The 13,415-nt window shown below is 46.4% G+C and overlaps 1 protein-coding gene across 3 annotated transcripts in view; it reads left to right on the top strand.

Annotated features, from left to right (window-relative positions):
- The window catches only part of TBPL2 (TATA-box binding protein like 2), a 106,623-nt gene that overhangs the window by 6,357 nt on the left and 86,851 nt on the right, over window positions 1-13,415 (top strand). For all 3 annotated transcript variants that reach the window (XM_030214794.1, XM_030214793.1, XM_030214795.1), the window contains exon 2: window positions 9,893-10,314. In XM_030214794.1, coding sequence (XP_030070654.1) covers window positions 9,893-10,314 — 422 coding nt within the window. The remainder of the gene's footprint in view (window positions 1-9,892; window positions 10,315-13,415) is intronic.

The following is a 13,415-nucleotide window of genomic DNA, read 5'->3' as shown; positions in this document are numbered from 1 at the left end:
GGACCCAGCAACACCCAACTGTGATATAAACCTGAAAGCAAACGTAAACAACATCCACTTATTCATAAATCACACCAATTTAAATTATCAGACCCCAAGATCTCAACATGCCAACTCACCCAAAACACAAGAACTTACCCAACAAGCTGTTAGTGACGTGAAAGGAAGCGCGCCAACACTACCCACAATTCAGAGGTGTTTAAATCTTATCGTGGCAGGAACGTCACAAACAGCTGATGGTAAATGATGTAGATAGAAAGACATAACATCCGGTATGGAGCACTCCCACTCGAAACTTTAAAGAACTAACACCTATAATACAGATCTGTCAAAAACGTAACCCACCATTTGGAAACACTCATGCCATACAATTTGATATGTTGGAGACGAAAGGTGCATCAACACCAGTAAATGTCCTATCTGAAATTGGAAGAACAGGATGATCTCCTACCAAGCAGTGGAGACACTTTTTTTTATATGTGACAACCACTACTCAGCCACATACAGCTGTAGATGTCAGTAAACCTCGATTGGAATGCCCTTAAAAGAGATGTGGTACCTTTTAAACATACTCGGGACTTAAGTCTAAAAATGTCAGCTAAAGGGGATCTTGACCTTGAAGGATATGTCGACTTTGATGGGGCAAGCCAAAAGGTTGTTTGGCTGTGTCAGTTGCTTCAGGCTCTCAGGGAGTCAGTTGCTCAGCCAACAATCTTAACAATCAAGGATGTATAAAACTGGCAAACAGTGAAAAAATAAATGCAAGAACCAAGCATAATGTCAAGCATCGCTATCTCCGTGACCTAGTGGAACAATATGTGATTGTGTTTGAATACTGTGAGACTGGTAATATGCTGGCAGATGTTATGACTAAACCAATACCAAGGCCAAGATTTGAAAATATATAAGATCATGTTGGGACTTACCTGAGAATCTGTTGTTGAGTGGGTGTATTAGACCTGTATTGTTAACGCAGTCTGTGTTAGCAACAACAGTTCTCAGTGCTGTGTAGAATGTGTGTCAGTGTAATGCTAGTCACAGTTCACAGGATCTACTTCCTGTATCTTCATGCAATCCAAAGACAAGAAGCGCCCCCTCCCTGTTATGAGTAAGTCTGTAGAGAGCAGTCCAGAAAAAACATGCTCCTGAAATCTCCATTTTATGTTCACTTGTTTTGCATTAAAAGTTTTATTGTTCCTGAAATTAACTCTTGTCTTGTTAATAATGCTGCAAAAGTGATTCTGCTAACATATCTTCTAAACCCCCCCCCCCCCCCCCCGGAAAGACTTTACTGTTCCTCTTCTGAAGGAATGGCTACAATTGAGTTGATAGGTGAATGTTGCGCGCATATATGGGATACAGCAGGGCTAATGTCTATGCAGGTGAATGTTGCCAGCATATATGGGATGCAGCGGGACTAATGTCTATGCAGGTGAATGTTGCCAGCATATATGGGATGCTTCAGGGCTAATGTCTATGCAGGTGAATGTTGCGAGCATATATGGGATGCTTCAGGGCTAATGTCTATGCAGGAGGGTGCTGGAGCAGAGATTGTGGCATCGGTAAAGCAGTGCGCCTAGGTAGCTGACACAGTAGAGGGTGTTGAGAAGAATGAATTAGAGGTGACTATAAAGATGGCTGTGAAGTATTTGTGGAAAAAGTTATAAATTCATGGTGGGAGGAGCACTCTGAGGTTGCAGTGTGAGCTGAGGACAGGTCTCTTGGTGTGCTTAACTTTTAGCTGGCTTTTTAAACTTGAAATGTGCAGCACTGGGAGATGGCGTTGACCGATGAGTAACAGCACTGGGAGATGACGTTGACTGATGGTTTCGTGCTGTTACTTATCTCGCAATAAAATATTTGGATGAAGTGCTTGTGCGGTCACTGGAGATGTTTTCTGTTGGTGAGAGTATGCGAATAGGTACTTTCATTATTCTGCTGTTTCTGAGAAGTGTCTTTTTAAATGTATATGCTCTGTTTTTTTTTAGACCCCTTAAAATGAGTTAGTTTCACCTTAACAAGGGAACCTTGATGGGGTAGAACATTGGTGCCATGACCCATCGGTACTGACAAAAGGGCCCGCAATGACAGGCTCGCTTATATTCATGTTGCTACTTTTTTTCTCTGTCTTTTAAAAGTTGCAGTGGGACTTAAACTGGCAACCTCTGGATTTGTGCTCTCTCATCTGACTGCATTAAACCATTAGGCACAATTATTTATTTATTTGTCTTTTACCTCCCTGAGAGAATGCAATGTCCATTACAGAAAGTGGCAAAGAGAGAACCGAGATTCTCACTAATGTCAGCAAGGTGGGAAGCATGTCTATGCACCTTATTGGTTCAAGTATTTAGCTAACAACCTAGAGAGCATGTCCAAACATTCAGCCTGCAGAGAAGAACAAAAACGTGTGTCTGCATTATCCTGTGAACATGGAGAAACACTCCATCTCCCCAAAGGACTATCCTTGTGGTTTCTCCTTCTATTGTCCACCTAAGTCCATAAGCAATCCTCCCAGCTGCCATGCCTCCTGCCCCCATCTCTGTATCCTGTTTTCCGAAGATGTGCCTGCCCCATGCTAGAACCACTGGTATTGACAGACATCTGGAAATGGGGAAATAGCCTTAATTTCTTTCTCTGAAAGATAACCAAGTGTCATGGCTCAGACTAGCAATGGCCAGTGACTCATTTAATTAGTCATATGAGTTGAATGTTTGTTTCAGTTTGTGGTATTCAGTTTTATTATGTAATCTTGAAAACCACACAGAGGATCCAGTAGTCAGTGTAATAACTTATCCAGGCCATGGGTCTCTGGCAGGAATCTAGATTTGCCTTTCATCTTTTGTTCTATAACTTTTTTTTATTATTTATTAAATTTTCAAATATATACAAGCATTACAAACTTGTTCAGAAAGTTGGTTAGTTAGAATCTATTTAACATCTCTAGAAATTATAAGGATACATATATCTTTTTCACCATTAACCAAACATAAGTCCACAAGTGGAGTTCAAAATCTCATACGTTGAAGAGTAAACGGATGTATGCTTGGTCCTATATATAATATTTCATGAGCTAATAATTATTGGAGCATCTACTTCAACTGTCCTTCTAGCTGTAATAAATGACTCAAGTTGGGAGGGATCATAAAATACAAATTTCTCAGAGTGATAGTTAACTAAACATTTGCAAGGAAATTTGAGAAAAAAGTTGCTCTCAATTGAATTGTTTCTTGTTCTTTTTGAAGAAATCTTTTCCGACGTGTTTGGGTCTCCCTCGAGACATCTGGATAAACACTAATTTTTAATCCCTTAATTTTTCTCAATTTTTATAAAACATTTTAGTATCCATTTCCTTGTCATTAAGCAGATGCAGCCATTACAGATGGGTTGTGTCCATCAACCAGCAGAGGGAGATAGAGAGCACACTTTTCAGTGCCTCATACCAGCTTGCTCCACTGCCTCTCTTCAGTATTCTCTATCTCCCCTAGCAGAGTGGCTGCAGCTTCTTCGAGCTCCATCTAAAATCTGCCTGGAGGTTGCTCCTGTGCTTTTGCCAGTTGTTAGCAGGGGTGTTGGAGGCTATAGCAGCTTCACTTTAAAGGCACATAGGTTCGCCCTTTCCCTGCTTTACCCATACCTCCGTGGATGTGGACACATTGCTTAGCTTTCTCTGTCCTTCCCCACCAACAGTGGATGCAGGCACATAGGTTCGCCCTTTCCCTGCCTTTCCCACTCACCTGAGCCTCCGGAGTTCTATTTACCTCTGCTTTCCTCACAGCGTTAAAAAAAAAAAAAAAAAAAAAAAGGAACAGAGGTTTTTCCTTGCCTTTTTCTGTGGGACCGGAGATGTGATACTCGGTCCAGTGAGGTAAGTGTTTTCTGACTCCTCCGGGGTGGGCCTGTGATTGGGGCGATTTGGCGTGAACCGCCATTTTGAATTTTACCGCTGTTATCGGCGATGGCTGCGGAGATAGTAAAGCGCTGTTCCAAGTGTGGCAAGCGCAGATCAGCAGCGGGGCTCTGTAAATCGTGCTGTACAGACGTTACAGCCGGCCCGAGCATGGCGAGCGACGATTCTTCACGCTCTGAGCTGGTAGCAGACGCCATTTTGAATTTACCACATGGCGCGACCTCCGCTGAGACGGAGAGTCCTGAGCTCGGGGGGAGGCCTCGGAGTGAGGCTGATATGAGAGCTACTAGCCCCGGCAGAGATCCGGGTGCCCAGGGTGAGTTTTTCTCCCCTGATTTTTGTCTTATTAATGCATAAAGCATACATGCTTAAAAGAGCTCTCCCACAAAGCCCTGCAGGGGCCTCTTCTAATGCCCCCCCCCCCCCCGGTGGATTCTAGCCTGGGTATGCCCTCTGAAGCGTTATTCCTTGATAATTGGCAGAATATGAAGCGCAGAAGGGCTCTTTCCCCTTCAGAGAGTGCTGCACCTCCATTCCCACCCCCCCCCCCACCCCCGTGGTCGGGCTGCGAGGATTCTGAGGACTCTGGCAGGCCTTCATGGTCTGAGGAGCCAGAGTCTGGTGCAGAAGTGACTAAGGATCTGGACGATCCCTCCGCGGTGAGGATTTTCCAGTGCTCATCCAGTGATGAGCTGCTAGTGCTTATTTCTGATGCCCTGCAGGCTCTCTCTATTGAGGACCCTGCCAGTGGCACAGCCTCCTCTGTGAATCCTAGGATGGCTAGTACCAAAAAGCCTGCTCGAGCCTTTCCTTTGCATGACTCCATCCAAGAGCTTATTTCGGCTCAATGGGCTGACCCCAAGGGACCTTTGAAAGTTTCCAGGGCTATGGGGCAATTATACCCTCTGAGTGAGGAGCATATGGCTCGCTTTGCTATGCCTAAAGTGGATGCCCTAGTCACAGCTGTGACAAAGAGAACTACCCTCCCTGTTGAAGGAGGTGTTGCCCTGAAGGATATTGAAGACCGTAGACTGGAATCAGCACTTAAACGGTCATTTGAAATTGCAGGTCTCACTATTCGGGCGTCTGCATGCAGTTGTTATGCTGCTAGAGCCTGCCTGGCTTGGTTGCAACAGGCAGTGGAACAGCCCGGTGATGGAACGGAGCCCTTTTCAGATGTGGCTCCGCGGATGGAGTCGGCCTTGTCCTTTCTTGCTGACGCCCTTTATGATATTGTCAGAGCTTCGGCTAAACACATGGCAGTAGCAGTGGCGGCTCGCCGTCTTCTTTGGCTACGGCATTGGGCGGCGGACATGGCCTCTAAGCAAAGGTTGGTGAAGTTGCCCTTTCAAGGCCTTCTCCTGTTTGGTGAGGAGTTGGAGAAAATTGTGAAGGGCCTGGGTGAGGCTAAACCCCAGCGCTTGCCCGAAGATGGGCCTCGGCCTTCCTCTAAGGGTGTGGCGGTCCACTCCTCTTACAGACCTCGCTTCCGTGAAGCTCGAAGGTACTGCCCGGGGCGTTCTGCTGGGTTCACTTCTCGTGCCCGTTTTCAGCAGAGGAACTCCTTTCGCTCGGACAAACATTCCACAGCCACTGGCTCAAGGCCTGGAGTTCAGGGGCGACCCTCTCAATGATGGTGCGCCGGCCCTCTCCTTGAGTCCTGTCATCGGAGGACGTCTTTCCCTCTTTGCCGAGGAGTGGGCCAACATTTCCTCAGATCAGTGGGTCTTGGACCTGATCAGAGACGGTTACAGAATAGAATTTGATGCCCCTGTAAGAGAAGTGTTTGTGGAGTCTCGATGCGGTTCTGCCGCCAAATGGGCGGCGGTAGAGGAGACTTTGCAAGGTCTGATTCAGATAGGGGCCGTGTCCCCGGTACCTCCCGCCAAACACGGCTGCGGCCGCTACTCCATCTACTTTGTGGTGCCGCGAAAAGGAGGGTCTTTTCGCCCTATTCTGGGCTTAAAAGAATTAAACAAGTCCCTGAGAGTGCAGCATTTTCACATGGAAACCCTGCGCTCCGTCATTGCGGCGGTACAGCCAGGAGAGTTTCTCACGTCTCTGGACCTGAAAGAAGCTTACTTGCACATACCAATTTGGCCCCCGCACCAGAAGTTTCTGAGGTTTGCGGTGATGGGAAAGCATTTCCAGTTCCGGGCCTTGCCTTTTGGCCTCGCCACAGCTCCCCGCACCTTTTCGAAGGTTATGGTGGTAGTAGCTGCCTTTCTAAGGCGAGAGGGTATTCGGGTTCACCCGTATCTGGACGACTGGCTCATTCGAGCAAACTCTGCTGCAGAGAGTCAGCATGTGACAGCCAGAGTGGTCTCAGTACTTCAATCTCTGGGCTGGGTCGTCAATTTGGCCAAAAGTCACCTGACCCCCTCGCAGTCTCTAGAATATTTGGGGGCCAGGTTCGACACAGCCTTGGGGTATGTGTACCTACCTGAGCAAAGGCGGTGCAAGCTTCAGAATCAGGTCCGTCTGCTCCTGAGGATGCCCCGCCCGCAAGCTTGGGACATTGTCCAGATGCTTGGATCGATGATGGCCACCATGGAACTGGTGCCCTGGGCGAGAGCGCACCTGAGACCTCTACAGTATGCTCTACTCCAAAGATGGTCTCCAGTATCTCAGGATTATCAATGCAGACTCTCTTGGCTCCCTGCGGCCCGACTCAGTATGGAGTGGTGGCTCTCAGACAGCATGCTGCGGCGAGGAATGCCGCTGGTGCTCCCCGATTGGTGCCTAGTGGTGACAGATGCCAGCCTGAAAGGCTGGGGCGCACATTGCAAGGGGAAGCATGCCCAGGGTCTATGGACACCCGAGGAGTCGGAGTGGTCCATCAACCGCCTAGAGTTGAAAGCTGTGTTTCAGGCGTTTTCTGGCTTTTCAAGTGACCCTGGAAGGATTGGCTGTCAGAGTGATGTCGGACAACACGACAGCAGTGGCCTACATAAATCGACAAGGCGGCACTCAGTGCAGAGCTCTAGCCGCGCAGGCCGAACAAATTTGCCACTGGGCTGAGCTGCATCTACAGTTTCTGTTGGCAGCTCACATTGCAGGTCAGAGCAACATGCAAGCCGATTATCTAAGCAGGCATCAGATCGATCCAGCGGAGTGGGAACTTGCAGACGAAGTATTCCTGCAGATATGTGCCAAGTGGGGCAAGCCCGTGATGGATCTAATGGCGACAAGCATCAATGCCAAAGTCCCGTGCTTTTTCAGCAGATGGAGAGATCCTCGCTCGGCGGGGTTGGATGCCTTGGCTGAACCCTGGCCTCCGGGCCTACTGTATGTGCTCCCTCCGTGGCCCTTGATAGGGCGAGTGCTCCTGCGGATTCGGCTGCACCCAGAAGTGGTTCTCGTCGCCCCGGATTGGCCCAGGAGGCCTTGGTATGCGGACCTTTGACAGATGCTCGTAGAGGATCCCCTTCAGTTACCTCTGGTTCCCAACCTGTTGTCACAGGGTCCGGTGACCATGGAGGACGCCGGCCGATTTGGTCTTATGGCCTGGCGATTGAGAGGGCGCAATTGAGAGGCAGAGGCTATTCCAATAAAGTAATTACCACTCTCCTGCAAGCCCGCAAGCGTTCCACTTCCATGGCTTATGCCAGGATTTGGCGCCAGTTTGAAGTCTGGTGTGCTTCCAAAGAGATCACACCCCTGCGGGCTCCTGTCTCACCGATTCTGGACTTTTTGCAGGATGGTGTACAAAAAGGCTTGGCCTATAATTCCCTGCGGGTGCAAGTGGCAGCATTGGCCTCCCTGCGTGGCAAGGTTGAAGGCGTGTCTTTAGCTGCTCATCCAGATGTGGCACGGTTTCTTAGAGGGGTGCTTCGGCTCCGTCCTCCCATCCGTGCACCTTGTCCAGCTTGGAACCTGGGGCTAGTGCTGGAAGCCCTTCAGGGTGCTCCCTTTGAACCGCTTCGGCATGCTTCAGGGACAGATTTGACACTGAAGGCCATCTTTTTAGTGGCCATTACTTCGACGAGACGGGTGTCAGAGCTCCAGGCGCTGTCCTGTAGAGACCTTTTTCTGCAGTTTTCAGAGTCCGGGGTCACGGTTCGGACCGTGCCTTCCTTCTTGCCTAAGGTGGTTTCAGCGTTTCACCTAAACCAACCTATTTTATTGCCCTCCTTTGTCAAGGAGGAGTTTCCAGAATCTTTGGGCAATTGCACCTGTTGGACATGCGCAGGACTCTGCTGCAGTATCTGCGAGTTACTAACTCTTTCAGGACCTCTGATCATCTGTTTGTTTTGCTATCAGGTCCTCGCAGAGGGTCTCCAGCGTCTAAAGCCACTATTGCCCGCTGGGTCAAAGAATCTATCTTTTCAGCTTATTTGCTTGCCGGCCGGCCGGCCTCCGCGTGATGCCTTTAAGGCGCATTCCACTAGAGGAATTTCCTCTTCTTGGGCTGAAACTGGAGCACTCTCTCTTCAAGAGATTTGTAGTGCAGCAACATGGGCTTCTAAGCTCTTTTGCCCGACATTACAGGCTGGATGTGGCTGCCAGGAGGGACGCACATTTTGGAGCGCAAGTGCTGGCGCGTGGTGTGGCTTGTTCCCACCCTATCTAGGGATTGCTTTGATACATCCCATCTGTAATGGCTGCATCTGCTTGATGACAAGGAAGAGAAAATTAGGTTCTTACCGTGATAATTTTCTTTCCTTTAGTCATAGCAGATGCAGCCATGATCCCTCCCTGTCTGATTGCTATCTGCTGTAAATCTATTTCAGGTTCTGTTCATGTTTCCTGGAGATTCCGTCCTTGGGAGACAGTCTGAAAACAGTCTTCAGGATTCTTGTTCAATTAAAGGAGGATGACTTAATTCCCTCCAGTTTCATGTTTTGGAGGATGAGTTTATTCCCTCCAGTTATGTCTCAGTGGAGGATGAGTTTATGCCCTCCAGGAGGATGTTTCATTCCCTCCATTCTGAGTTAATGCCCTTTGTGGTAGGGCCATCGTTCGCTGTGAGGAAAGCTCGTTATTCCCATTGCGGTTTGCCATACTGCTTTGGAAGCTTCAAATACTGAAGAGAGGCAGTGGAGCAAGCTGGTATGAGGCACTGAAAAAAGTGTGCTCTCTATCTCCCTCTGCTGGTTGATGGACACAACCCATCTGTAATGGCTGCATCTGCTATGACTAAAGGAAAGAAAATTATCACGGTAAGAACCTAATTTTCCCATTTTATCCTGTGATAAAGCAACTGTCGCTACCAAAGTAGCTGGTACTATTTGTTCAGAATCTGACGTTTCTAATAGTTGTTACATCTAAGGGTTGATTTTCTTGTGTTAATTGACTTCTGGGAGGTAGATAGTAAACTTGAGCTAATGGGATATTTTCCTCCCCTATCTGAAGAATTTCTTTGACGTATAATTTTAACATTTCTCTTGGTGCAACAGAAAATAAACAAGGAAAATTTATGAATCGTAAATTGTTGCTTCTAGAATAGTTCTCCAAAATTTCTGTTTTCCTTCTTAAATTTGTTACATCTCTAAGCATAATATTTTGTAATTGTTGAACTTGTTGAATATTTTTTGCTTGCTTTTCGACTTCCAAATTCAATTGTTTAACTGTCTCCTCTACTAGACCAACATCTTGTTTTATCTTCTGAATCTGGGGGACTAACGCTTTCCCCAAATCAACTATCAGTGTCCAAAGACTATCTGATGTCACTTCGGGAGGTTTAACAGTTTGTAATGTTGCAAATGTAATAGTTTCTACCTCTGTTGGTTGTATAGGAATACCTGCCAGTTCTATAACTTTTGACTTAAAAAAAAAGTTAATTACTTATTAAAAGCAATAAAAGGACAGTGTTTTTCAGTTTAAAACAAGTTTAATTTTTAAAAGTAAACAGGAAAAAGAAATGTATTTTACCATTACCAGTGTTGCTTTGTCATAACTGAATAAATTTGCCAAAGCATATCTAATACTTTTTCTCCTTTTTCCACTTTCTCTCTATTCCACCCCCCCGCCCCCATTCCCAAGGATGTCACAGCTTCTCATGTGTATATGCCTATGAGTCCCTATGATACAGACCTGCCTATTCAATCTGTTCCTGAGACATCATTTACTCAGCTTAAGCAATCAAGAGAGTTGTCTGACTTTTCTGTGGACCTTAGTTTTCTTCCTGATGACCTTGGCGAAGATGTTACAGATCAGTCTCATGATGAACACTATCATGAGCAGCAAAAAGGAGATCCCTGCAAATCACAATCAGCAGAGCAGGACAGTGGTATCTGTTTGGATGAAAGTGGAGATTTGGGACATTCTAGGTCCTGTCTAGTGCCTAATCGTACAGAGTCACCACATGATGGTTCTAGTGCTTGTCCCTTACCCATTACACCTATGACACCCATGACACCAATGACTCCAGTCTCTGAGGCTTCTGGGATAGTTCCTCAGTTGCAGTAAGTATTTAGCTGAATTTTTGAGCTGCATACAGGTAGCTTCACATTTATTTTCCAAAAGTTAATGCCTGAAAAATTATTCACTCTTCAAATGTACATTTTTTTAAACTTTGTTCTTAATTTAACTTTATTCTTATTAAAGCACAACTCTTGATCAACTTTAACAATATCTTCTACCAACTGTTAATATCCATGAACCCAACTCTCTATAGCAACTTTTCTTGTTTACATTCCATCTCGGATAAATGAAACTCATATTTATGAAGGAATACCATTTTTGGGGGGGAAGTTTTATTCAGGGCTGCGGGGGGGGGGGGGGAGATTCCCTGGGCCCGGCCTCCAAAGGGGGGAGGCTGGCACTGGTTTTTCCATCCCAGTTCCTGTTTCAGAATTGCACGTCAGCTTCTACCCACTGCTTACTCTACCACTGTTGTTTTCTGAGATGTGCAGCAGTGGCAATAAAAGCAGAGAGAAGCCGTGTGGCCTTCCATAATGCTCTGCCAGTGCCGGTTCTGGTCCCACCCTCAAAAACAGGAAGTGACTTCAGAGGGGGGGGGGGGGTGGACCAGCAGAGTGAGCTGGCATTATGGAAGGTCCCGTGGCTTCTCTCTGCTTTATTGCTACTGCTGCACATCTCGGAAGACAGTAGTGTCGGAGTAAGCAGCAGGTAGAAGAAGGGAGGAGTGATTCTGGATTAGGGGAGGAAAGTGCTCGTGCCGGACTTGTGGTGGTAAGTAGAAAGACAGGAAAGGTGAGGGGGAGACAGAGGCAAGATGGTGAACATGGGAAGAGGGAGTAGGGAGACAAGGGGAAGATGGTGGAGAGAGGGAAGAGACTGGACAAAAATTGATAGGAAAGATAGAGAGGAGATGTTGGATCAAGGAAGGATAGAAAGCAAATATGCTTACTCAGGGAGATAAGGGTAGATGGTGGACATGGTGGGAGTAGGGTGACAGGAGATATTGAATTGGGATGGGGAAGAGAGGGGGTACTGGAACAGGATGGGGGAAGATGCTGGCTTAGAGGATGAGGAAGAGATGGATGGGGAAGAGGGAGGAGATGCTGGATTGGGTAGGAAGTAAAAAGAGACATGGGGTATAGGGACACACAAAGGGACATGCTAGACAAGGGGGGCGTAGTCAGAAAGCAAAGGGGATATGCTGGACAATTGGAAAGGAATAGGAAGGGGAATGTGGACATCAGGGGATAAAGAGAAAGGGGAGATGTTGACAGGAAGAAGCTGGATAGAGGTGGAAAGAGTTGGATACTGGATGAAATAGGGAGAGGAGATGCTGGGCAGAGGAGGGAAAAAGGGGTATTGTTCAGAGGGGAAGAGACAGAGCAAGTGCTGGATAGAGGGGAGTGCTGGCATGAAAACTAAGGAATCATAGGATGAGGAATAGGAGGGCAAGGGTGAGGGAGATGGTATGCTGCAGGTAGATGTAGTAGAGGAAGACTGCAGAAAAATAAATGGAAAAACTGAAAGAAAAAGACCAAAATCAGTGATAGATGTGGGAAAGGAAGTGAAGAAGACAAAGGGAAGGAAGATGTGGCAGATGGACTGGAAACCCTTTAAAGAGAGTTAAGAAAAGATGGAGGAAATTGGATTGACAAATATTAATAAAATAGCCAGACATTTTTTTAATTTTGCAAATGAAAACTCAATTTACAGTAGGCATTTATATCTGCTTTCTTTATATTTTGTGATTTGAATAATAATTTTGTATGGTAAGTTGTATGGGGAAAGGTCCTAAATCTATTGTTCTGGACACTGGTAAGTGTTGAGAGGTTCAGGGTTTATACTGAGGTTCTCAGAACTGCCAAGTTACCCAGTTCCAACAGGGAGATTTTAGACCATTTCTGGCTTCTGACAACCCTGTACTGATACAGCATGGATTTCAATGGATAGAATCGGGGACTATAAATCTCGCACTGATTTGAGGTGTAAGTTCAAAACCAAAATTGGCTAAAAAGTCTCCTTCCTGGCACTAGGTAATTTGGCATGTCTAGCATCTGGTCTATTTTGTATGGAATTCAGCTTTGACTTCTGTAACAATAAGAGAAAATATAGAGTATATGGCTGTATGTATTTTCCCCTTCCTGTGCATCACTGTATCTAGCTGGTGGCTAACAGCCTTCTTTTCTGTCAGCCCATAAGAGTGAATGGTTGGGGGGGGGGGCCCTCAAGATTTTGTCCTGGGCCCGGCTTTGTCTTTCGGCAGCCCTGACTTTGTGCTTACCTGCCAATAAATAGAAGTTGAACTGCACAGCCAAAGTTTTTTTTGGTTTGGTTTTTTTTCAAATAACACAGCTAACATCACCTAACCCAAGTACCACTCCCTACTCGCCTGCCCCCCAACAAGCTGAGCAAAAAAAGTAACACCAAGTCCAAGTAATGGGCAGCTCCGATCAACCGTTCAACACTGGGTGATTGGAATAAAACGCTGTAAGGTCATCCATAATGTCTGAAACAGATAAGGCCAGCTAACTTTATCAAAAACTTTGGCAGCGTCCAAACTGCAAACATGCCCAGTATCTAACAACTCTGTGCCATTGCCACCAAAGCACAGCGAACATTCACCACTTAGTGATGGCCTTGGACAAAACCCGCTTGTTGAGGAAGACAGACCACAAAGCACTCAGCTAGCATATGAGCTAAGATTTTAAGATCAACATTGAGAAGGGAGATGGAACGATAGGACTCCAGAGAAGACTTAGGAATCAACAAAATCAAAGCGGTGTTTGACCAAGTCAGAAACGCCCCATGCGCCACCACTTCAGAGTAGTATGCAAGCAGAGGCCCTAAAAGATGAGTTTTCATCAATTTGTAATACTCTGGGGAGAAGCCTTTGGGGCCCGGGGCGGTACAGGGTTTCAAAGCCTAAATAGCTTTTTTAGAGTTCCTTTCCACTAATTGTGGTGGTGGGGGGGGGGCATTCAGCACCTGCAACATATCCGTGTAAAATTCGACAACCCCGCATCTGCCAAGTAGTCGGCTGAGAGAGAAGGCTGGGACCCAGACTCCGAAATATATAAGGTTTTGAAATGATCATAAAACGCTTGTGCAATCTGATCATTCCCATTTGTAGATTCACTAGAAA

Source organism: Microcaecilia unicolor, chromosome 9 (assembly GCF_901765095.1).
Source record: "Microcaecilia unicolor chromosome 9, aMicUni1.1, whole genome shotgun sequence".
In the NCBI taxonomy this organism is placed as follows: Eukaryota; Metazoa; Chordata; class Amphibia; order Gymnophiona; family Siphonopidae; genus Microcaecilia; species Microcaecilia unicolor.
Note: the sequence above shows the minus strand (reverse complement) of the source record. Positions and strands in the feature narration are given on the sequence as shown.